Below are 26,838 nucleotides of genomic sequence, written 5' to 3' on the forward strand. Positions count from 1 at the left end.
CAGACTCTGTGATTCTTTATGTGGATGCTTATATACTCCACACAAAAATCACTCAAGGTTTCATTAATGCACTAAAATTTCATGTGGTCAAATAATTATGTACCTGAAAGATCTACTAGTGTGCAGCAAAATGAAAAGAGAATATTTGTACAGAAAAGTTAAAAAGAAATAAATACTTTAAGAAAAATTTGAAACTATGAAATTACTGTTTGTCAAATGGATCAGACTGGAAGGGAAATAAATATGAGCTTTATAGCATGATGAGGGATTAGAATCAGCAAAGAGAGAAAAATATGCAAAATGTTGAACACATCAAATTATTTGGAGATTCTAGCAGGAATGCTTCACCATTTGAATACCCTTGGCTAAAGAGATGCCCTCTTGTACTGGGGAAAGTTACAGTTTGGGAATGGACACCCATAGAATGGTGAGGGAAGAAAAAGGTATTTACCTGGCCAGCTATAACAATAGAAATAACCTGATTAGTGGAGTGACAGATGTGACAGCTAGATTTCCCACTTACTCAGTTAACTTTGATTTTTAAAATCATATCAGAAATCATATTTTTAGTTCACTCCTTGTTTGGTGAATATATAGCTGATCCACAAAGGAGAAATGAGTGAATAAGCCATGAAACTGACATTTAAGTAAGTATTCATGCTTATTCTGAGCAAGACTTACCTAATATTGACTTTCACTTTCTATGAGGGGGTCTATCACTGAGAAGCTAATGTTGTATGTTCAGAAATCTACAAAGAACTCAAATGACAGCCTCCAACTCTACAAGAAGTTCATTAAAGTTCTTGTAATTAGACTGACCTGAGGGGTCAGCACTATATTCTTGGGGAAGTGTTGCCTATGTATTTTTTGGCTTTCTTACCCATTCTTGGTTGGCTGCTTTAAGAGAGAAACTGGTGGGGAAAAATTCTATCTAGAATCAGTTGTTATTTCAGAATAAGTTCTAATCAGATGTATGACTTCTTTCAATTCAGTAAGTACTTACTGAACAGTTCTAGGGTGCTCAGTCAGTACTGTGCTGTATACTGTGGGATATACCTAAAATATGGCTCCTTTACTCTAAAGTTTGTTTGTTTTGTGGTAGTGAGAGGGTCTGAGTGAACAAGCTCATATATGTAAAATAACATTAAAACAAGTCAAGATAATTCAGCAAAGAGCTAAGTAGAAACTAGTTTGTTGGATGGCATAGTTTCAGTTTTCATGGAAGTAGTAGATCTTGAGATAGGTCTCAAAAGATGAATGTTATTTGGATGACACAGCAAGAAGGAGAGAGGTATTCTACACAGCGAACAATGAGTGAAGTTCCAAAGGCAAAAATATCATGGTGGGTGCCCAGGGCAGAGAAATCTACTATGGTTGGAGTAGAGAGCATGTTGGGAAATAGAACAGATTACTCTGCTAATGTAAACATTTAGAAGTTTTATTTTGATTATGTATGTATGCATGTATATAAGTTATTTGTTGATTCTGTGACATTTAAACATAGTGTGTGATGATACTGACTTTACAAGTTTATCCATCTACCCATGCATTCATATGGGAGACTTTATGCTGTTTAGAAGACAATTATTATCTCCCTAAGAAAGCAACTCCAAAAGGTACATGGATATGATAGCTAAATGAAAACAGTAAGTGAAACTCTACAAAAATTTTGTCATATTATATTTTGGTCTTTTCCTTTTTTTCTTTTAACAGATGTGATTTGTGTTTTTTATAGAAAAATAGCACACATGGGCAAAAAAAGAGAAAAATTTAACACGCTGAGAAATAACCAGTAACATTGTGATGTATTTTTCCATACTTTAAAAAAAATGTAAATATGCATTTTTAAAAGTATACTACACAGGGCAGGCAAAGGTGGCACAGTGGCAGAGTTCTTGACTGCCACGCCAGAGATCCAGGTTTGATTCCTGGTGCCTGCCCATGCCAAAAAAAAAAGTGAAAAATGAAAAAGTAAAGAAAAAGTATACTATACAATATTTTGAATCCTACTTTTTTTCACTTATCAATATTCTGTGAACCATTTTTCAAAACACAGGCATGATTATGAAGGCTCATCTCTGCTTACTTTGTAGTCCTTCAATTTGCCCCAGCATACATCATTTTTAGATTCTGCATTTATAGGACAGATTGAAAGGATGTACCAATGGTCACATTTAAAATCCATTTATTATCTACATATGTAGAAATAAATTTTTTATAGGGCATCTTTGATTCCATATGCAATATCAAATGTAGTATGGAGTATGACCGAAGTTATCTTCCAGGCAGTGTGTCTTGGGAATGGGAGGCAAGGTGGCTAATATTGAAATAATTGGTAACAAAGCACGTGAAGCCAATAGAATGTGTCTTAGCTAAGGTGTTATTTGCAATAGTTTGGATTATTCAAGATTTCAAAGTCTCTGAGGTAGATGAACTTTCTACACTTGGTCTTGAGCTGCTCTTTCCTAAGTTAGATTGACTATATATGCAGTTAAAATGATAAATGGAAGCAGTCTCCTCCAAAATACATAAAACACACTGAATTGATTAAGTTTATTTAATCTAACCATAAGATACAATGAGAAGATGCAAGTCCAGATGATAGTAATTCTGCTATAGTTACATAATTCAAATAATTCACATTTCCTTTTCCTAAGGAGACAGGTGAGTAAGCTATCTAGATATTTTGATCTACTTGTTTACTGTTTTCATTAAGCACCTATATTGAAGAATTTTTATATAATTTTTTAAATTTTGCATTCATTAAATCATTCTGTCTTGATTGAAATGAGGCTGGAAATGTTATTTAAGTGCTGTTTTCCTTTGAATTCTTCCCATATTGAAAACTGTATGTCTCAGATACCAAAAAAAAAAAAAATTAGTGGCTTGATTCATGTGATAATTGTGAAATCAGTTATTTGTGTTAATAAATTATTTCACTTTCTTCATTTCACATAAAAACATCTGTGAACTTAGAAAAACTTAATATTGTTTATAATTATGATTGATGCTTTCTTCAGGTGATAATTCAGGATGATGGCCCTGAAAAATTGGACCCTAAGTATTTTGGAGAGTTGCTTGCTGATCTAAACCGTAAGAATGCAGATCTATATCACTGCTTATTAGAACATTTGCAGAGAATTGGAGGAAGGTACTGTAGACATATCATTTACCACTCTTTTGTAGTTGTCAAACATTTTACAACACTGTAGTATTTTTTAATGGGAAAACAGAGTAACTATATGACCATAACTGAACAAATGTCTAATTTTAAGAGTTACTGTATAGTTCAAGCCCCCTTGCAGGATATCAAAAACTGTTTTCATTCTTGAAGGGGAAACTTTACGAAAATTATTAGACAAAGAGACCACTCCAATATTTTTAGAATCAGTTAAGAATTCTGTGTGCCTTCCTTTCTATTTCAGTTTGATGGCAAAAGAAACCTCTTGGGCAAGGAGCTCAAAAATTTATGGCATGGTATGATTTGTTTTAAGATATTACACTGATGATATAATATAGTCCAACTGTCAAACACACTCATGTTTACCTTCCACAGACATGTGCTAAGCATATTTTGTGTGATGAAATGGATTCCATAAGCTACAACCTGAGAAGTTATCTTCTATTATATGGTCATGTTATATATATAGTCATTTATCAGGCAAAACATAGGAAATATCCTCAAATTCAGAAAGTAATCTGGGGAAGAAAGATTATATTTTTATATACTTTCTTCTAATTCAGACTTTTTATTAACTAGGTTCTTCTACTTCTTAGTTATATTTAATCCATTTCCCTATCTTTTCTCTCCATGTATTAGCTCCCCCCTCCTCCTTTTTCTTGCTTTCATATCGATGACTGCTTTCTGTCACCCTCAACTGCCTTGCCTCCTTATCCAATTATCCCACTTGGTAAAATTTCAACTCTGAATCAGTCTAGCTCTCTGATTTATTTATTGTCTCATTTTTACCATCAGTTCCTGTATCCAGTACCCAACATCCACAACCCCTAGATTCAGAGGACTCTACGAGAGCTGTTTTGTTTACCCCGGTATCCTTGGTGGTTAGCGTGGTGGCAGACACATAGTAGGTGTGCAATAAGTTAAATGAGTGAATGCCTTTTTTACTGCTACACCTAGGCAACTCAGCACTGATAGAGAAACCATAGTCATTTATTATATAAATGCATTATTTCTATCTTCAGCTAGGCCTTCATCATTGTTTTATCCCAACCAGCATCCTCTCCCAATACTCAAAACAACTATTTCACACATTCATTTCTGCACAAGCTCACTATCTTAAATGTTTCCCTTCACTCTCAGTAGTCACTTATTTATTGAATGTTCACAATGTGCCTGGCACTGTGACAAGTGCTTTATCTGTATTATCTAATTTTCACAACCCTACAGAGCTAATAAATTACCGTCTTTGAGTCTCTGTTTTCAGAAAGAGAAATGGAGACTCAGAGAAAGTTATTAACTTAAAGTCACACAGCTACCAAGAGCTTGGGATGGATTCAACTTTTTTGTGTACTCATTCACCTATAAATGTGTGTGAGATATTCTCCAAAGACTGCCCTAGATCTTTAGTTTGGTCTAGGTGCACCTACTCCGTGCGTTGACTTGTGAATATTGCTAACAAAGTATCATATTGTAAAATCCAGAAGCATATAGAGAAATGGTTCCCTGATTCTGGATCCAGTGTTCATATCTTGGGTTCATGTCCCAGCTTCTGCTATATACTAGATGTGTAATATCAGGAAAAATGTTAACTTCTCTGTGCCTCAGTTTTTTCATCTATAAAATAAGAATTACATTAATAGAGATTTGTTATAAGGAATAGATGAGTTAAGACATGCACTTACAAATAAGATCAGCATCATGTGGAAATTGGTTGGAAATAGACCTACAGAATCAAAATTTTAGGGGGTAGGGTAGGCTTTAATAAATATACATGAATGATCTAAATGTGTCAGCACTGCAAAGAGTTGCATTTAATTCCTAGAGTATCTAGAAATACCTAAAAGAAAATGGAAGGCTAGTATCTCCACCTTAGTAAATATTTCAGATTGGAGAGGATCTCATAATATTTTAGTGCCTAACAGTTTCTATTTGCCAGAGGGTTGTCAGTTTCTTTCTCTTCATCCCTTCCTCCCTTTATCCCTCTTTTCTTTCTTCTTTTGTTTTTCCTTATTCCCTTCCTTCCTTTCTAGGAGGTGAGATGGCATATACTGAGTGCCGCTCTGTTTGTTTTTCTGCCCAGTGTTATTCTAGCTGCCATCCCCCAGTGCATAATAGATATGTGATCCACACTGACCTTTCCACCTCTCTACTCTGCTCTCTTGGTTTCCACTTTCTCCCTCTGTTTTCCTTTTCTGTCTCTACTTTTCTTTTCTTTCCAAATTGCACTTCAGCAATGAATAGGATGCACAGTCAGAATCAAGGAAGGTTGTCTCATAAAACCATTCAGGTTACTTTTAAAAATTCCAATATTAACTGCTGTTGAATGCTCCTTGATTTGTCTTTTTGTTTTGTTTTGCTTTCTTATTTATAGAAAGAAGTAAGTGACTAAGGGACATGTATACTAAATTGGCATTAGAATGGAGAAAGAAGTATCTTACTTTTATAATAAAACATCTATTAATACTGTCATAATTAAAGTTAACATTAATTAAAGGCTATTAAAACTGCACTATGAATCACGTTTTCAACCTGTTTTACCCACATACACGCACGCGCATGTATGTAGTATATGGTTACTTTAGTAAAACATCCAGCAAAGCATTAGAAGATATTTCAGTTGTTTGCTAAAGCATACCAGCAATTTCTATTTTGGGCAACAAAGGAAATACCATATACACACATACAGACAATTGCACATATGCAATCATGCCTCAACAAACAGAATCTTCAGTTCTCTTTTTCCACACTAGCTCGAGTGTTTTTATAGATGCATGTAAGAGGTTTTGGACAGTGAGTGACCCATTGTATCTCTGTAAGCAATATGTTACTCATAAGCAATTACACAGAAGATAAAGGTAAGTACTAATGTACCAAATTATCTCTAAAATAATTTTCTGATATACTAAGGATATGACATCCATATAGCTAGGATTTTCTAAGACTGTCTTACTTTAAAATATTCTGTCTTCCCATCAGAACATGTGTACTGGTTTTTGGTTTAAGTATGTTCACCTTATGTATTTGGAGCCTAATTCTTCTACTAGGTGAAAAGGGAGCAAGCAAGCAAATATACTTTCTGGTATACTGACAACGCTAGAACTGTGTCCTTCCCAGCTTGCACCATTCCCCAAAGGAACAAGTGCCAGATTGGTATAGCCATTAACAATTCTGCTGCAGCCTTTGCCTATCTAACATAACTCCATAGATGGCTTTCCATCCCCAAGGCCAACATCCACTAGATTTTGGTGCTGAAAATTCTATCAAACTAGAATTTTGGTCATTTCGCTTATGACTTTGTTCCTATGTAAAAGTTCAAATGCCCTTCAGGCCTCATCACTGCCATATATACTGTAGTCCAGATTAAATGAATTACTCCATCTTGCTTTGCAAATCTTAATTTTGATAAAGAGCATATAGAGAACATGCAGACACTGGAGAAGCTAGAATCAGCACTGGCAGGGAATAATACAAGGAGAAAAGGAGATAGAAATAGAGAAAGAACAACTATTTCTGTTTTAGAGAAAGAACAAATACTTCTTTTATTTATTCAACCAGGTAGAATTTATTACAAGTATGAGGAAACTACGTCTAGCCACAAATGGACTAGCATTAATGAATGGTAGCAACTAATTCTGCATAGCCTCTTCGTTATTAAGATTTTGTTCATTTTAAGTAAATTGACTAATTCCAGGAAAATGATCTTTATTTTTGTCAAGTACTATATCATTTTAGTTTTTAAATTTCATTTGTGATTATAAATTGACTCTGTGATAATATATTAAAAAGTAAGAAAATTAATAAAACACTAGAATTTATATATGTCCAATCAATACATTTTCCTAAGGTTGTCTTATCTTATTTTTTCATTCTTGTAGCAAACAGGACTTTGATTTTACAGATGAGGTAAGTGCAGAAGTAGTTGAAAATCAAATAGTTGATAATGAAAGTAGATTCTGATATTTGCACTAATAATATTCCTTTAGTTTGATATCTTTATTAGACCGAAAGCATAGGGTGGTAAAGGAAACAATGTTCATTTAGCCTTTCAAATGATATAATCATTGATATCTTTGTAATGCCTATAAGAGTAATAATTCACAAAATAAACGTTTTATCAGCTGTCACTTTATGATTTAATTTTGTCTTTGCTTATCAGAACAATATTTAAAATTTTGTAAACCACTTACTTTATGCTTTAGAAAACTGAAATGCCCATCATTAACTAGGTAAATAGTAAATAGATTTAGTTTTAATGTGTGCTAGCTTTAAAATCTTGTATGCCCATGCCAAATTGCCAGCAACTTGAAGTAAATTGTTTTTCAAGTGTGAATTCTATTAAGTGGGCATATTTTGTTAATAATTGCCGTTAAATAGAGAAAGAACTGATTTCAATGTATAAAAAGCACAATTGGCTCTTTTGTGTTATTTTGATGTTTATTTTCAATGCATTGGTATATTACATTCATTACAATAATTTGGTATGTCCTAAATTGCCTTTAGAAAGTACTAACTTCAATCCAGCGTCTCAGTTAAAATTAGTTGAAGTTATTCAACGTTGCTGTGACAACTCCATAATCTTCAAAGGTTGCCACAGCTCTGTGTAAATGTTCAACAAACTTTGTAGCATCCATAATTTTGTCTTATTTCCCAAATTTTCCATTAGTTTATAAAAATCAGCCTCTAAAATATATTTACCAACCAATAAACCTTCCACTGTGAAAGATATACTGAAATAAAATATGTAATAGGATTTACTAGGCTGTCCTTTTTAATTAGAGAAGTTGTGGGTTTATAGAAAAATGCATAAAATAGAACTCTCAAATACTACCCTTTTATTAACACCTTCCATTTGTGTGGTATATTTGTTACGGTTGATGAAATAAGATTTTTATAATTGTATTATGGAATGTCTATTGGTTGCCCAAAGCTCTTCACTCAAATGCCTAGAATTGAGGGGTTTTTCCATGGCATGTAGTACAATCAGTTTTTTAAAAGTAAAAACTTATAAAGCTAGAAATCGATTTCATAGAAACTCTTGCCAAAATATGAATTAATCTTTTAATGTCCCTAAAAATATGCTGCATTTCACAAAAGTCCAGGGACTACTAATGCTAAGATTAAAATATTAATGTGTATCTGTTCAATAGATAAGTCTCTTTTTTTCTTACAGTCTGAAGACATTGAATCATTGATTCCTAAAGGTTTGTCAGAGTTTACAAAACAGCAAATTCGCTATATTCTGCAGGTGAGAGGGTTGAGGAGTTGGGGTGTGAAATCAGCAGTTAACAAACTGCTATTATAGCTTAGTTTAAAGTAGGAAATTCCAAATAAAAATCCTGTTTCAAAAGAGTTGATTATACTTTGACTAAATAGGTATTGTATTATAAACTATTCAGACCATCAAAAACTAGTATTAAATAACTACTGTGAAGAAAAACATTCTAGAAATATTCCCTGATGCAGAATGCCCTTATTGTCGCCTCAGAGCTTTAGCACAAGCATACACTAATCTGCAGTATCTGCCCTCCATTTTTCCATTCTACCCTCTACCCCTACTCCTCCCCATTCCACGCTATTACTAGCAGTGAGAGATGGAAAGACCAGTGCCTTGTTTTTCCAGAGTTGTGGAAGGCTAGAGACTAATGGAGCAGTAAATTCCCCTATGATGAAGGGAGAACCTGCAGATCAAGATAGGTCCCAGGAAATTGACAAGAAAGAAACATACAAGTATATGCATTAAAAGATTCTAAAGATAACCCAGTTTTGTCCACTGAGGCCAATTTCTAAGTTTAATATTTGATCTCGGATATTTGCTGATCATCCAAGTATTGGACCACCACAGCATATTTGTGAAACTTAAATGATATTTTTTAGTGGCATGTGGTCTGTGTTATAGAGAGAAGAGTGGTATGGAATACATACGCTCCTCAGAAACTCAATCTTGGCGATACCCTTGAAATTATCTCTCATGATGTATATTCTAGGCCTATTTCTTTTTTTGTTTGTTTGTTTTTTTTTTTTATACATGGGCAGGCACCGGGAATCGAACCCAGGTCCTCTGGCATTCCAGGCAAGCGTTCTTGCCTGCTGAGCCACCGTGGCCCACCCTAGGCCTATTTCTTTGGAAAAACATTTTCTGGAAATCTTTGTATCTAGGTTCATGAGGTAATACTAGTCTGTAATTTTCCTATACTGTCTTTGCTAGTTTTGGTATCAGGGTTATACTAATCCATAAAATGAATTGGGAAGTGATTCCTCCTTTTCTATTTTCTGTAAGTGAATGTGTAGACTTGGTGTGAATTCTTTAAATGTTTGGTGGAATTCCCCAGTGAAACCATCTGAGCCTGGAGATTTGTCTTTTGGAATTTTTAAAAAATTATGAAGTCAGTTTTGTTAACAGTTAAAGAGCTATTCAAATGATCATTTCATTTTGAATGAGCTGTGGCAGTTTTTTTTTTTCATTTCACCTGAATTGTCAAATTTATGTGTGTAGAGTCATTCATAATATTCCCTTATTGTTATCCTTTTGATGTCTTCAGGCACTCTCATGATCTCCCCTTTTTAATTCCTGATATTAGTAAATTTTTTCCTTCTCTCTTTTTTCTTTATCAGTCTTGCCAGAGGTATATCAGTTATATTGACTTTTTCAAGGAACCAAACTTTAATTTCATTGGCTTTCTCTATTGTTTTCCTATTTTAAATTTCCTTTAATTCCATACATATCTTTATTATTTCCTTCTTTCTGCCTGGGTTTATTTTGCTCTGTTTTTCTAGCTTATTAAGATAGGAACTGAGATCATTGATTTGAAACCTCTCCTCTTTTTCTAACATAAGTGTTAAGTGCTATTTCTCTCTTAGCATGACTTTAGCTGTATCCCACAAATGTTGATACATCATTTTATTTTCTCTCAGCCACACATATTCTTAATTTCCCTTGAGATGTTCTCTTTGACTAGTGACTTATTTAGAAATGTATTGTTTAGTTTTCAAGTGTTTAGAGATTTTTCTGTTGTCTTTCTGTTATTGATGTTAACATTTATTTCATTGTTGACCAAGAACATATGCTGTATGAGTTCAATTCTTTTAAAACAGTGGAGGTTTGTTTGTGGTCTAGGATATGGTCCATCTTGGTATATATTCCATATGTTCCATGGGCACTTTGAAAATATGTATTGTGCTGTTGTTGGGTGGAATTTTCCTTAAATATTGGTTAGACACTTTGGTTGATGGTATTATTGTGTTCTTCTCTGTCCTTGCTGATTTCCTGTCAGGTAGTTCTATCAGTTGATGAGTGAGGGGTATAAAAATCTTCAACAGTAACTGTGAATTTGTCTGTTCTACAAGTTCTATGAGTTTTTGCTTCAAATTGTAAAACTATTTAAACATTTAGGGCTGCAATGTCTTCTTGGTGGATTGCCCCTTTGATCATTGTATAACGTTTTCTCTGTCCTTGGCAATTTTGTACTGAAGTCTATTTTATCTAATATCAATATAATCACTCGCTTTTTTCTTTCTTTCTTTCTTTTGGTGCATGGTCTAGGAATAGAATCAGGGTCTCCCACACGGAAAGCAAGCATTCTACCACTGAACCACCTATGCACCCAACCACTCTTGCTTTTTTTAAAAACGTTTTTTTATTGTGAAATATAACATATACAAAAAGTAAAAAATAATTAAAAAGGAGTAATAGTTTTCAGAGTACATTTTAATAAGTAGTGACAGAACAGATTTCAAAGTTTAGTATGGGTTACTGTTCCATAACTTCAGGTTTTACCTTCTAGCTGCTCCAAAACACCGGAGGCCAAAACAAACGTCAATATAGTGATTCAGCAGCCGTACTCATCTGTTAAATCTTATCTTCTCTATTTTAACTTCACCTTCTCCTTTGATCCTAATCACAACTATTGGGGTCTTTGGGGTATGCCCATTCTAACTTTTTTATGTTGAAAAGGGGTATTGACAATATAGGATAAGAGGTTGGAATTAGGTGATATTCTTGGAGAGGCTAGCCCCTCTCGGTTTCAAGAGTTAACTGTCCTAGGAACTCTCTGAAGGTTATAAGTTTCAATAAAGTAAATTTAGTCCGTGAAACTTTTGTAGAGTTCCATTTAGAGCCCTAAGGTTAGCAGGAGTGATGTTGATTGGGGTTTGGCAAATCATGGTGAATAGCAATACCTAGCTGAAGCTTGCATGAGAGTAACCTCCAAAATAACTTCTCAACTCTATTTGAACTCCCTTAATCACTGATACCTTGTTTTGTTACCTTTGTTTTCCCCTTTTTAGTCTGTAAGGCATTGTTGATCCCATGGTGCCAGGGCCAGGCTCATCCCTGGGAATTATGTCCCACAGTTTCAGGGAAACTTTCACCCCTGGCTGTCCTGTCCCACATAGTAGGAAGGGTAATAATTTTCCCTACAGAGTTGGGCTTAGAGAGAGGCCACATCTGAGCAATGTAAGAGGTTTTCTGGAAGCAACTTTTAGGCAGAATTATAAGTAGTCTTAACTTTTCCACTACTGAAATGAGTTTTGAATGGCCAATCCTCAGAATCAAGGGCTTGGCCTATTTTCTTGGGAGTTCTTATTGTTTGAGAGAGTACCAGAGGTTTCCAAGATGGGGAAATTTAATAATTCCATGTTTTTTCTCAGTCCCTCAGGAGACTCTGCCAATACTTTTTCATTATTAGCCCATCATAGCTTGAGCTGTATCTGGGTATTACATTAAGCCATACTGAATTACAAGGCCTCGTTCCTGTTCTGCATTCCATGCATTTAGGTTGTTAAAATGAGCTAACCAGGCAGGTTAATGTAGATTGTTTGTTACATTAAATGAGATTCTAGACACAATAAACCTCTCTGCCTTTGGTCTCATACAATAGTTGGAGCCCTAGAATACATACACTATCATCCTTTGCCCGGTGTTCTGATTTACCTTAGTCCCTACCAGAGTGGCTTCATTCTTATGTCTAATTGATGTCTGATCTCTTTTTTGGTTGCTTTAACAATTTCTGTACATAGGAATGCTGATGTTCAGAGCTGCAGAAGTCCAGCTCTGAGTATTAGGTACCAGAGAGGTATCCAACATTCCAGGGGAATACCAGCTTATATACATAGAGTACAGCATCTCAGAATCTAGAAATACACTTACATCTCTGGACTAAGTGTATCTGCTATAAGAGCTTACAAATTCTAAGCTCCAGTTTTCTTATAATTATTTTCTAAAAGAGACCATACTATATTCTTTTCTTTCTGGTTTATTTTGCACAGCACAATGTCCGAAAGGTTCATTCACTTTGCTGTGTACCACATGACTTCATTTCTTTTTGTAGTTGCACAATATTCCATTATATGTATACATCACAATTTGCCATTCTGCTTCTCAGCATTGTGCCTTTCAGCTTCCTCCATCTATTGGGTATCATGGATAAGTGTCCTTCCTTGTTTCTTATGATATCTTTACTTCTTTAATATTTATTTTTATCTCTTTCCTTGTTTCTTATGATAACTTTAATTTTGTAATATTTAATAGCTACTCCTGTTTTCTTTTGATTACAGCTTACATAGATCTTTTTCTATTTTTTCATTTTCAATCTATTTATATTCTTCAGTCTAAGATGAGTGTTTTGTAAGTAGCATACAGATGGATCATATTTTTAATCCACTCTGCCAATTGATGTATTTTAAACAGTAAATTTAGTCTGCTAATGTTCAAAGTTGTTACTGTAAAGGCAGTTCTTGCATCTACTCTATCATCCTTTTAGTTTTTATTTGCCAGATCTATATATTCCCTCTCTCTCTTTTTATCCTTTAAGCTATCCTTACTGATACTGTTCAATTCTGTGCCCTCCTCCAGACCTCCCTCTCCTGTATTTTTTTTTCAACTGACAGAACTCCCTTTAGTATTTCTTGTAGGGCCCGTTTCTTGTTGACAAATTCTTTCGGCATTTGTTCGTCTGTGAACATTTTAATCTCTCCCTCAGTTTTGAAAACAATCGTCTACGTACACAATTCTTAGTTGGAAGTCTTTCTCTTTCAGGATCTTAAATATTTCATAACACTGCCTTCTCACCTCCATGATGCTAGCTGAGTAATCTGAACTCAGTCTTATGTGGTTTCCCATGTATTTAGTATACTGTATTTCTCTTGCCGCTTTCAGGATTTTCTGCTTCTCCTCAACATTTGACAGTCTGATTAGTATGTATCTTGGAGTATACCTACTTGGATTTATTCTTTTTGGGATTAATTGAGCTTCTCTGATTTGCATATTTATGTCTTTTACAAGATTTGGAAAAATTTTCCCTGTTATCTCTTCAACTAATGTTCCTAGCCCTTTACTCTTCTATTCTTCTGGGATACCGATGGTTCTTATATTTGTGCTCTTTATGTTGTTCATCAATTACCCTGAAATTCTGTTCCATTTTTTCAAATCTTCTGTTGTGTGTATCTAGTATATTTTTATTTGGTCTACAGTATCTTTCAAATCTGTGAGATTCACTATTTTTCTATTTATTCTTTCAAATTCTTCTTTATGTTCCTCCAGTGTCTTCTTGGCATACTTTATGTTGTTTTGAATGTCCTTGATTAGTTGTTCCAAATTCTATTTCCCCTCTGCTGTTTTAATTTGGTCATTTGACTGGGTATTTGCCTGAATCTTCATGTGTTTTGTGATTTTCTGTTCTGTTCAGGGCATTTGTTTATCATAAAGAGGTTATTTTGCAAGTTAATTTCCTTGACGCCTCTAAGGTGTTGTATTTGCTTGGGTTTGCCAACAAGGTCCCCTTTTGCTCTTGGTTTGTCAGTAATTACTCACCAAACCAAGGCCCAAATCTCATAGAAGGATGCAATTCTACCTGAAACTTACCAACAGATGGCACTCTTTAACCACTCTTCCTTCAGCCCTGCCTCTCCTCGACTTCAGAAGCTGGCTGAGCAAGATGCCACGGGGTGGGGCAGCTATTTTCGGCGCCCGGCTGGGCCACTATTCTCTGCACCCAGCAGGGTGGCTGTTCTTGGCACTTGGCATGGTCGCTGTTCTGGGCACTCAATGGGGCAGCTATTCTCAGCACCCAGGGGGTGGCTATTCTCATGCCCTGAGGGTGGCTATTTGTGAAGCCAGGTGGGGCGGCTATTCTTTGTGCCCATTGGGATGGCTATTCTTGGCGCCTGGCAGGGTAGCTATTCTCTGCCTCCATCAGGGCAGCTAATCTTGCACAGGGCGAACAACTATTCATGGCGCTTGGTGGAGCAGCTGATCCTGGTGGGCGAGAGGGCTTCTCATTCCCTTGGTGAACCAGCCTGCTGTGCCTGTGGGGAAGAGGCACCCGCCTCCCTGGCTTGGAAAACTTATAGTTCTGTATGGGATCTCAGCCCTTCAACCATTTCACGGTGGTGTAGAATGTGTGTCCGGTCACTGAGGTCCCGCAGATGGTTATTCCATGCAGTTCCTAGAATGTTAAGGTTTCTTTTGCTGCTTTCAAGATTTTTTTCTTTGTCACTAACTTTTAGAAGTTTAACTCTGATTTGTCTGAGTATAGATTCGTTTAAGCTTATGCTATTTGAAGTTTGCTTAGCTTTTTCAATCTGTAGGTTTATGGGGTTTTTGCAATTTGGTAAAGTTTCCAGCAATTATTTCTTCAAATACTTTTTCAGGTCCGCCCTCTTTCTCCTCTTCTTCCAGGACACTTATGACATGAACATTATGTAACTATATTTGTTATAGCTGTATGGGTCTATGAGGCTCTGTTCATTTTTTTCCAGTCTGTTTTCTTTCTGTTGTTCAGATTGGGTACTTCCAATTTTTCTATCCTCAAGTTCACTGATTTTTTCCTTTGTCCTCTCCATTCTGCTTTTTAGTTCATCCATTGAGGGTTTTGTTTTGTTTTGTTTGGGCTTGATTATTGTACATTTCAGTTCTAAAATTTACATTTGCTTCTTTATTCTATTAAATTGCTGCATCTATTTTTGTTCCTAGTGTGTTCATAATTGCTTGTTGAGGTATTTTTATGATGTGTGCTTTAAAATCGTCATATAATTTAAATTCTCTGTTATCTGGGGTTAAGAGTTTATTATCTAAACATTTTCTGTTTTTTGCTCCTTCTGCTAGAGACAGCAGCCTTCTCTTGGGGCTTTTTGCATCTACACCCATTAGTGTTTCTGGGTTGCCAACTTCTCCAACACCATGTCTGGGATATATAAGGCAAAAAGAAAACTTAGGGAACTCACTACTGTGTCATTCTTTAGGTCCAGAGGTCTGTAGATTTTCTTCTTTATTTTCACTTTCAGAGTCTTTTTATGTTTGTTTTATATATTACATGCAGAGCTGTTAGTTGTGCTTAGTGGGAGAAATAGGGAGAAGTAATTCTACTGCATCTTTCTAGAAACAGAAGTCACCTTATTAAAGCATTTTTCTTTGAATAAATGAGTTTAAAATAGTAAAAGGTTTTCTTCTTCTTTTTAAAATTTGAGTTAGTTCTAAACTTCAAAGTTAAACTTAATTAATATTATATTCTCTTCACTTTAGGAAAAATACATGCATATGGCAGCACACTTAAGGAGATACATTTTATTTTTGCAAGGTTGACTTTCTCAATTCGTTTAATCTTTTAAGTAAAGAATAAAAGTAAATTTGAGAATTTGTTGATAGAATTCTACCTTATGAGAGAGGTGATACTTCATGATGGGAAAAACTACACACTTGTTCTAAATGCATAGCTATGATCTCTTTTAAAATATTGCTTGGCTTACATGGGCACATTATTGACAAAATTCCTGAATCATTATTCTAATAATCCTACATCAAAATTAAGTTTGTTAATATTGATATTTCTTTTAGTCTCCAGTATCTTAGAGCAGCTAGAAGTAAAAACCTAAAGTTGTGGAATTGTAACCCATACCAATCTCTGAAATCTGTTCTACAATTAATTGTTATGATGTGCTTTGAAATATATTGCTTTTTTGCATATATATTATTTTTCACAAAAAAGAGAAAAGTCAACTGTAATGATAAATGCACAGCTATATGATGATATCGTGAACCATTGATTTACACTTTGGATGATTACATGGTATGTAAATATATAATATATATCAATAAAAATTAAACGATAAAAAATAACTTTGCTGATAGCAATAGAAAACTAAGATTATTATCACTTTTATTGTCTATTTTCAAATATTAGCAAAAATAAAACATCGTTCATTTCTTCTTCCAGATGAGGGGGATGTCTGACAAGTCACTTCGGCTAGTACTGTCCACATTCAGCAACATACGGGAGGAACTTGGACATCTTCAAAATGACTTGACAGTAAGATTTACTTTGATTTTTCTTTCCACAGCCTTTTTAGTTCATAGCTTCCTAAGGCAGAAATCAAAGCATTCAGTCTGCCTTTAAAAATTTTTAAACAATATTATGCTTACCCAGGAAGAGCTAAATTATTTTCTTGAAAAATTAATTGGAGTTGAGAAGAGAGGCAAAAAGAGCTGTCCAATGTGTAAATGAAAACATTTTGGGTGCATCTATTTACATCTGTTATTACTAAGGTAATTTAATGCTTAAAGCCAAGGAGTAGCTCACAAAATTAGAATACTCTAACCCACTAAAAGGGAAGTTCTCTTTTTTCTCTAATAATAAAACCTACCCTGAATTTATCTTCAAACATGATAACTTGAAAACTTCTTTCTTCAAGAACTTTATCTTTTCTATTCCCTATTTTAACTGGTATTCTTGGTGCCATCAGCTAGGTACATTTGGAATACTTTCCATACAATGAACAACTCCTTGAGAATTTTGTAGTGTATTTTCTTGTTGTTTCTGAATTCTGATGAACACATTTAGACTCTAATTCGAAATTTGACCACCTGCTGGAATTAACATGGGGTCTTTGTAGGTTGGAGGAACACATTAAAATAATTCAAAAGATTCTGCTTTATTGTACTTAATCCATCAAAATGTCACTTTCAACACAGGCTTTTAGTTTTCAGTCTTTTTCTGTTCCATATTTTGCTTTACTTTTTAAAAAAATCTGCTCAATTAAGCAACAACAAATGAATCAAATGTTTATTTAAATCTTTCAATGTAAAGCAAGTCTATATTATGTGACTGTTTACAAGTTTCAGTAACTCTGAGTCATAACTAATACTTTATATGTCTAGTCACTGGAAAATGACAAGATAAGACTTGAGAAAGATTTAGCATTCAAAGAAACTCAAATAAAAGAGTATGAAGAACTTTTGGGATCAGTGAGAGCAAATAATTGCCAGCAGCAGGTAAGCTAATGTTTTTATTGTTGATAAGCCAGATAGTTTTCATATGTACAATTACTGGCACACTGAAGTTAGGAGGTACAATTGAAAAAGTTAGAATTAAAATATGATGGATCAATTTAGCTATATGAGAACTGGTATTTTCAATGACTGAAAATACTCTCATAAAAACAAATAACCTTATGTATTTTAGATATAAACTATCTAAATTATATGCCCAATTATATGTGCTGTTGGGTGATGAGAGTTGACAAATATTGAAAATCAAGGTTTATGCATTCATTCAATCTACTAATGTGTTGATGAAAAAAGTTTTGGTTGTTCTCAGCATGTTTGTGCAATGAATAAATGAACAAATGAACTCTAGAATTTCCTGGATGTCTTAGCAGAAATAATTCCTAGGAAATAGTAATGAGTCTTTGAAACTTTTATCCTTTCCTAACCTTCATTACCATGATGATCTCAAATTTGTGCTCAGTTTCCAGTTGTCACAAAAATAATTGGGTATATGTTATTTTGGTGCCTGCTAGAGGGCAGGAAACAATACTGTCAAAGCGCAGCAGGAGTCAGATTGCCAAACAGGACATTTAAAATTCATCTAAGCTTAATTCCTTCTCACTCAAGACAGGTAAATTAGTCAAGGGGCAAGAATTATTGTCTTACATGGCTGATTCAACTTACCATTTAGTGGCAAAAATATAAGAAACCTGGGCATGGAAAATATTTTCTGTGTAAACTTCATGAACCAATCAAAAAAGCACTCCCCCATCCCCACAAATAAAAATTAGAATTCATTTGTCTTATGCACGTGTGTCTTTCTTACAGCAAGGACTTCAAGACTCAAACTCAAAATGCCAGGCATTGGAAGAAAACAATCTCTCTCTTCGACATACACTGTCAGACATGGAATATAAACTAAAAGAACTGGAATTCTGTAAACGTAATTTAGAACAAGAGAATAAAAACCTTAGAATGAAGGTATTAAAATTTTGTTTTAAATATATATTATTGCTTTAGTTATACTATTGCAATCTTAGTGTTTGGCAATATAAAGATATGTAAAAAAAAAAAAAACCACATACACACACACATATGCATTCTACACACCCATACACATGACCTACCCATTTTGAGAAAATACGTGGTCCGCATTCTGATGAGCTCATAAACAGGTATTTTCTCAACCACTATTTGAGCTGTCCAATGCATTTTCTGAAAATCACTCTCATTATTTCAATGTCTCATTTAATCATGTGTCTTCTATCTAATAATAAGCATTGTAAAATAATATGTATTTCATTCATAACAGTCCAATTATAGAAAGTTATTTTGTCTTGGGTAGGTTTCTGAGACTTGCACGGGCACATTGCTGCAGACTAAAATGGATGAGATTGGCAACCATTACATGGATATGGTAAAAAACTTGAGAATGGAGAAAGATAGAGAGATCTGCAAGCTAAGGGTATGTTGATACTACATTCAATAAACACAAAGGTCAGCACAAACTTTCTAAAAGATAATGATGGTTTCAAGTTTAAAGCTAGAAAGAAAAATAAAAACCCAATTAAAGGTAAAGTTTTAGAAATATGCCATAGAACCTTTTGTTTTAAATACACATCACTGTGTATGGAATATGATGGCCAAATTATTTTCTAATTTAGCGTAATCTTTTCTAAGAAAGTAGGAGAAGACAATAAATTCAGTATTTTGTTTGTTTTCTTTTGAGGGGAGGAGGACCCTTTATGATCCTTGCCCAAAGCATATTTATGCAGGCATGAGTAGCATTTGAGATTAACCAATAAAACCAGACTTGGATTCATAAAAATTGTCACTTAATTTTGAGGGACCATACACAGCAAGGACTTTGCCAAACAAAAAAATAAGAACAGAGAACTCTTTTGTATTTTCTGTACCTGTAATTAGAAGCAAAATTAGAGTGATATTTGTAGGGGTAGCTATACATTGTCTTATCTTGTAATATTCACTCAAATTGATTTGGCTACACTTAATTTACTGATGCCTAAATTTAGTAAGATATTTAAGTATTTTAATGGGCAAACTGACCACATATTTTCTAAATAGCACCACAAAATCTTTACCCAAAAAAAGCATAAATTGTCCCCCAAAAAAGCTAAAATTGAAGCAAAAAAATAAAAAGCCTAAGCAGAGATTTCCTACACTGTTTTTTTTTTCCACCCCAATGGTACTAACACTTCAATCTAATAGCCATTTATGCACACAGTATGTGGTAAAGCAGGAAATGGTTAGGATTTGGAATCAAAAGACCTGGGGCTGGACCTATGTTACTTACTGAGCTGTATGACTGTCATTTAGCCTCTCTGGAACTCATTTATCTGGTTTTGTAAATGAGAATTATAATGCCTTTCTCACAGGGTTGCTATGAGGGCAGAGATAAGGCATGCAGAAAGAATATGTGAATTGAAAATTATGCTATAATATTAGCTATTAGTATTTAGTTTTCCTTAATTACTACTTAAAGAAATCTAAAGTTCCTGGGTTTTTTTTTTAAGCTTATTTTAATGCTTGTGGCCTAAGACTGTTACTTATGTAATGCTTTCTTCAAAACATCAACTGCACCTTTTAAAAAATGAAATTCCTAGCTGGTATTTTAATCTATATTTTACATTTTTAAAATTCTATAGACATATATAACTGTTGGTAATTTGCTTTTCATTTTCATAACTAGCTTTGTGACTTTGTGGCATTTAACCCTTCTGGAACTCAGTTACCTAGTTTATAAATGAGAATTATAATGCTTATTCCTTTTTAAATCCTTAGACCCAATTAAACCAGTACCAAAAAGATGCATCAAGAAGAGAAGGAAGTTGCAGTGACTTCCAATTCAAGCTTCATGAACTGACAAGCTTGTTGGAAGAGAAGGATTCCCTTATAAAGCGTCAGTCAATGGTAAGAAAGAAAGGGATTGGGGCAGAGAGGAACAATACAATACAGTCATGTAGGATAATATTTCCCATGGACTGGTAAAGGACACATTTCCACCATTCACTTTATTTCATGAAGTAGAAAATTAATTGCTTGTGAAAAAGTTGAAGATTCATATTTCAAGAGAAATAATTAAAATGAAGGCTAGAATTGAAGCAAAAAATAAATGCTATGGTACACTGGATATTTTAAAGAACTGATTTTATATCTCATTAGAAGTGAAACTCACAATAAGACTGTGAGCATTTTGCTAGATTATGAGCTGCTTCATCAAGGGACTGTGTTAATATTCCTCTCAATACCTGGCATGTAGTAGGCCCTTAAGGAAATACCAAAAATGGTGCTTTATATTATATTAATGTTATTGAACTAATGGTGCTTGTAATAAAACTCGGTGATAGACTCTGTGTTAGGAACCAATACCTACTTCCATATTTAAGCTTCAGTAGTTTTCTGCTTTGGCTATATTTTTCAAACTTTTTAAAACAAAAATGTTCACATCCTTTTCTTAAAAATCATGCCCATTCATTCTCATGCTGTCATCCATATATAGAGATTCTACACCAGTTGGAGGATTCCTTCACAAGTATACAATGTAAGCTATAAAATATTCTGAGACAAGACTGTATGATATTCAGCAAGTAGGATTAGAACTTTCTTGCCTCAAGACTACAAAGACAGGAAAGGAGGACAATTTTTCTTAGTATCCTTGTTAAATGACCAAACATAGTTCTTACCTCATATTTCTACTTTTTTAAAATGTGATTTTATTAAGATATATTGTGTTGATTAATCTACTTTCTTAAAAGTAATCATTTTGTCTTATATTTATAAGGAACTCTCCAAGTTGAGACAAGAAATATATTCATCTCATAACCAACCCTCCGGTGGTGGAAGGACTACTATTACCACTAGAAAGTAATGTGTTTTATAATAAGATTTGAAAATGGCTTTGGTTATTATATAATCCAAGTTAGTGATGTACACACATCCCTAGACAGAAATTGGCATTTTCTGCTGGCCATTCTACTGAAGAATGAATAATTACAAATGACTTTCCTATTATGGTTAATAAAATTCTATATCACACTTTCCCTGTTTGCAAAATATTAAATACTGCAAAAGTGAAAAGCAAAATAATTGGTTGCTTAACTACTGTATTGGCCTGGACTCTTTCAGTTGCACTTGACTGAAACCCAACTCAAATGGGAATCAGCTGAGTTACCTAACTTAGATTGCTTAAAGTCCAGATAGATTCATGTACTCAAAATATATCTTGAGAAACCTTTCTCTATCTTTTGTATTTCCTCTTTTCTATGTAGGTTTCATTCTCAGGTAGGATCTCCCCTTATGGTAGCGAGATGACCACCGGTTACATTGCAGCCACTTAGAAAAACCAAATAGAAAGGAACTCATTACAAACAGTTTCAGTAAAAGTCTGTTTTAGATATTTCATATAAATGAAATACAATTTTGTCTTTTTTGACTGGATTCTTGTAATTAGCATGTTTTGAGGTTCATTCATGCTTTAGTATGTGTTAATACTTCATTCCTTCTTCTTGCTAAATAATATCCCATTTTATTTGTCCAGACAACAGTTGATGGATATTCGGGTTATTTTCCGTTGTTGGTATTCATTTCTCTTGAGTATATACATAAGAGTGGAATTGTTGAGTCATAGAGTAACTCTACGTTCAGTTGTTTTTTTTTTTGTATGCTGTATGGTGGGGTCACATTTCATTCTTTTTCCATGTGAGTATCCCGTTATTGCAGCACCATTTGCTGAATTTTGTTTGTTTGGTGGTTTTTTGTTTGTTTGTTTTTTGGGGAAGTGCTTGGGCCGGGAATTGAACCTGGATCTCCTGCATGGCAGGCGAGAATTTTACCATTGAACTACCCTCACACTCCCCTTTATGTTAAATTTTATGAGGAACTGCTCAACTGTTTTACAAAGGATCTGCAACATTTTTCATTCCCACCAGGGCAATATGAAGATTTCAATTTCTTTGTGTCTTCGCCAACACTTGTTATTGTCCATCTCTTGGATGATAGCCATTCTAGTGGATGGGAAGTAGTATCTCATTATGGGTTTTCATCTGAATTTTGTTAATAACTAAAGCTTTTAGGATTTTTTGTGTTCTTAGTGGCGACTTGTTTATCTTCTTTGGATAAATATCTATTCAAATGCTTTCTTCATTTTCAATTTGGTTGTTTGTTTTTTTATTGTTGAGTTGTAAAAGATCTGTATATATTCTAGATGTAAGTCACTTGTCAGATATGTAACTTGAAAATGTTTGCTCCCATTCTTTGGGTTGTCTTTTCTTTATCTTGATGGTATCATGTTTTTAATTATGATAAAGATCATTACCTATTTTTCTTCCATTGCTTCTGCTTTTAGTGTCATAACACCATCACTTAATCCAAGATCATGATGCTTTACACCTACATTTACATTTTCTTCCAAGAGTTTTATAGTTTTATCTAGTACCTTTAGGTCTATGATCTATATTGAGTTCATTGTCATATGGTGTGCAGTTGAATCCAAGTTCATTGTTGTACCTGGGATATCCGGTTGTCTCAGCACCACTTGTGGAAACACTATTCTTTCTTCATTGAATTGTCTTGACACCTTTATCAATAATCAAATGTCATAAAGGTAAGATGAACTTTTATGGACTCTCAATCTTATTCCATTGATCTATGTATCTATTTTTATGTCAGTACCATACTGTCTTGGTTATTTTAGCTTTTTAGAAAGCTTTGAAGTTAGGAGTGTGTCTTCTTTTCAATATTTTTTTTGTTAGCTAATTTGGGTTGCTCACATTTCTATATGAATATTAGGATAAGTTTGACATTTTTTGAAGAAAAAGAATGTTGGAATTTTGTTAAAGTATTGCACTGAATCTGTAGAACTCTCGGGATAGTATTGCTATCTTAACAATATTAAGTCCTCTATTTATTTAGATCCTTTTTAATTTCTTAAATGCTTTCTATTTATTTAAATCCTCTCTAATTTCTTAAACAATATTTTTAGTCTTTATTTTACAACTCTTACACTTATTTTGTTAAATGTATTCCTAAATATTTTATTAATGTTTATATTATTGTACATGGAATTGTTTTCTTAATTTCATTTTCATTGTTCATTGTAAGTGTATAGGATTACAATTAATTTATGTGTGTTGATTGCGTACTCTGAAAGTTTGCTAAATTTGTTTATTGGTTTGAATGGTTTTTAAATGGATTTCTTTGGATTTTTCTATATACAAGATTATATCATTTGCAAATATAGTTCCCTTCTTTCCTTCCAATATGTATGTCTTTTATTTCTTTTCCTTGCTTAATTTCCCTGGCTAGAACCTCCAGGACAGTGTTAAATAGAAATAGCAAGAGCAAATATTCTTGTCTGTTCCTGATCTTAGGAAGAAAGCATTCATTCTTACACAGTTAAGTATGATGTTACTGGTGAGTTTTCCAAGATGCCCTTTATCAAGTTGAGGAAATCCCCCTATAATCTTAATTTACTGGGTGTTTTTATCATGAAAGCATGTTGGAAATTTTCAAATGCTTTTTCTGTGTCTTTTGAGATGAAAAGAGTATTGTCTTTTATTCTATTAATATGGTGTATTACATTAAATGATTTTAGGGTGTTGCAACAACCTTGTGTGCCTGGGATAAATCCCACATGTTCATATTACTTATTTTTATATGATGATGGATTTGGCTTGCTAGCATTTTGTTGAGAAATTTTATATCAATATTCATAAAGAATATTGGTCTGTTATTTCTTTCCTTGTGATATCTTTTTTTGGGTTTGGTATCAGGGTAATCCTCACAGAATGATATGATGTATACTCCCTTCTTTTCTATTTTTTTATTAGAGTTTCTGGTGGATTACTATTAATTCTTATTTAAATGTCTGGCAGAGTTCACCAGTGAAGCCATTTGTACTTGGATGGGAATTTTTTTTTTTTTTTGTATGCTGTATGGCGGGGTCACATTTCATTCTTTTTCCATGTGAGTAACCTGTTATTGCAGCACCATCTGTTGAATTTATTGAATTTTATTTGTTTGTTTTTGTTGGCTTTTTGTTTTGCTTTGTTTTTTGATAAGTGCATGGGCCAGGATTCAAACCTGGGTCTCCTGCATGGCAGACAAGAATTCTACCACCGAACCACCCTTGCACCTCTGAGAATTTTTAAATTTTTAATTCACTTTAATTGTTCTAGGTCTATTCCTATTTTCTATTTCTTCTTAAGACAGCTTTGATAGTTTGAATCTTTCTGGGAATGTGCTCATCTAAGTTATCTATAATTTGTTGGCATACATGGTTCAGTGTACTCCCATAAATTCATTTTTATTTCTGTAAGGTCAGTAGTGCTCTCCCCTCTTCTGTTTCTGATTTTAGTGATTTGGGTTCATTCTCTTTTATATTGGTCAATCTAGCTAAAAAATTGTCAGCATTTTTTACCTTCTCAAAGAACCAACTTTTGGTTTGGTAATTTTCTCTTTTTTTCTATTTCCTGTTTTATTTATTTCCTTTTTAATCTCTACTTCATTTTTCATCTTCTTGCTTTGGGTTAATTTTCCTTTGTATTTCTGCGTTCTTAAGGTGGAACCATAGATTACTTGAGATCTTTCTTCTTTTATAAATAGGAGTTATGACTTAAATTTCCCTCTGAGCACTTTTTTTTACTGTATCCCATAAGTTTTGGAGCATTGTGCTTTTGTTTTCATTCATCTTAAGGTATATTCTAACTCCCCTTGTTATTTCCTCTTGGATCTATTTGTTATTTAGGAATGTGTTATTTAATTTCCCCATATTTGTGAATTTCTCAATTTTCTATACATTATTCGTTCTTAATTTGATTTTATTGTGGCCAGAGAACATACTTTGTATTATTTTAATCCTTTACCTTTATTGTTTGTTTTATGTTCAAGCGCAAGGTCCATTCTGGAGAATATTTCATGTGTGCTTGAGAAGAATATGTATTCTTCTGATGTTGGGTGGAGTGTTCTACTGATATCTGTTGGTTTATAGTGTTGTTTAAGTTTTCTGTTTTTTTGTTCATCTTCTGTCTAGTTGTTCCATCCATTATAGAAAGTTGGTATTGAAATATTCAAATATAGTTAAATTCCTTATTTCTATCTTCAGGTCTGTCAGTTTTGCTTCATGTATTTTGAGGTTCTAGGGTTAAGTGCATTTATTTATAATTCTTTTATCTTTTTGATAAATTGACCCTGTAATCTTTTTGAAATGTTCTTTATCTGTTGTAAAAGTTTCTGTTTCATATTCCCTGATATTAACATAGTCACTGTAACATGTTTATAGTTGTTGTTTGCATGCTATATCTTTTTCCATTCTTTTGCTTTCAAACTATTTGAATTTAATGTTTATTTCCTGTAAATAAGACATAGCTGGATCTTGTTTATTTTATTCAATCTGATAATCTCTGCCTCTGATTGGCTTGTTTAATGTTATTTGTATAGGTGGATTTACCTCTGCCCTTTTACATTTTGCTTTCTATGTCTCATGTCTTTTTTGTTCCTTTGTTCCCCCTTTACTGTTTTCTTTTTAGGGGAATATTTTCTAGTGTAACATTATAATGCCTTTAATAACTTTTCACTATTTTTAAGTTACTTTCTTAGTGTTTGCTCTAGGTCTTACTATATACATCTCAACTAATCAGAATTTATTTCCAATTTATGCTAACTTAGTTCCAGTGTTATATAGAGGCATTACTTCTATATGGCTCTATTTCCTCTTCCCGTTTTTGGGCTATTTTTGTTATACTTATTACATATATATATGTTATAGACCAAACATACCCTGTCATAATTATTTTATATAATTTTATGCCATTTAAAGAAGTTGAGAGAAGACAGGAGAGGAAGTATATAGCTATAGAGTTTCTTATATTTACTTCTTATTTACCATTTCTGGTTCCTTTCATTTGTTCTTATGGATTTGAGTTTCCACTTGAAGTAATTAATTACTCCAATATAGCTTTTCTCCCATCTGCCTCCTTGGTGCTGTTTTAGTTTCCTAATGCTGTCGGAATGCAATATACCAGAAATGGGTGACTTTTATAAAGGGGATTTATTAAGTTACAAGTTTATAGTTCTAAGTCCTTTAAAATGTCCAAACTAAGGAATCCAGAAAAAGTAACCTTGACTCAAGAAAGACTGATGTCTGTCACATGGAAAGGCATGTAGCTGGCATCTGCATCCTCTCCCAGCTTCTGTTTCAAAAGGCTTTCTCAGTCCCTGTGGATCCTTCTGGCTTCTGGCTTGCTTAGCATCTCACGGGAAGGCATTGCTGAGCTCTGCATCTCCAGAAGTCCGTGTCTAGGCATCTGCTGTCTCTGCTGACGCTTCAAGCATCTCCTCCAACAGTCTAAGCATCTCCAAATGTCTGCACCTATGCTGCTTC

At 33.8% G+C, this 26,838-nt stretch overlaps 1 protein-coding gene across 2 annotated transcripts in view; it reads left to right on the forward strand.

Moving 5' to 3' along the window:
- POF1B (POF1B actin binding protein) overlaps positions 1-26,838 on the forward strand; it is a 114,574-nt gene that overhangs the window by 72,624 nt on the left and 15,112 nt on the right. For both annotated transcript variants that reach the window (XM_077145754.1, XM_077145753.1), the window contains exons 7-15: positions 3,021-3,151; positions 7,057-7,084; positions 8,352-8,426; positions 16,390-16,482; positions 17,331-17,444; positions 18,267-18,419; positions 18,784-18,903; positions 20,241-20,369; positions 21,241-21,323. In XM_077145754.1, the coding sequence (XP_077001869.1) occupies positions 3,021-3,151; positions 7,057-7,084; positions 8,352-8,426; positions 16,390-16,482; positions 17,331-17,444; positions 18,267-18,419; positions 18,784-18,903; positions 20,241-20,369; positions 21,241-21,323 (926 nt within the window). The remainder of the gene's footprint in view (positions 1-3,020; positions 3,152-7,056; positions 7,085-8,351; positions 8,427-16,389; positions 16,483-17,330; positions 17,445-18,266; positions 18,420-18,783; positions 18,904-20,240; positions 20,370-21,240; positions 21,324-26,838) is intronic.

The sequence above is a fragment of the Tamandua tetradactyla genome, chromosome X (genome assembly GCF_023851605.1).
Source record: "Tamandua tetradactyla isolate mTamTet1 chromosome X, mTamTet1.pri, whole genome shotgun sequence".
Taxonomy (NCBI): Eukaryota; Metazoa; Chordata; class Mammalia; order Pilosa; family Myrmecophagidae; genus Tamandua; species Tamandua tetradactyla.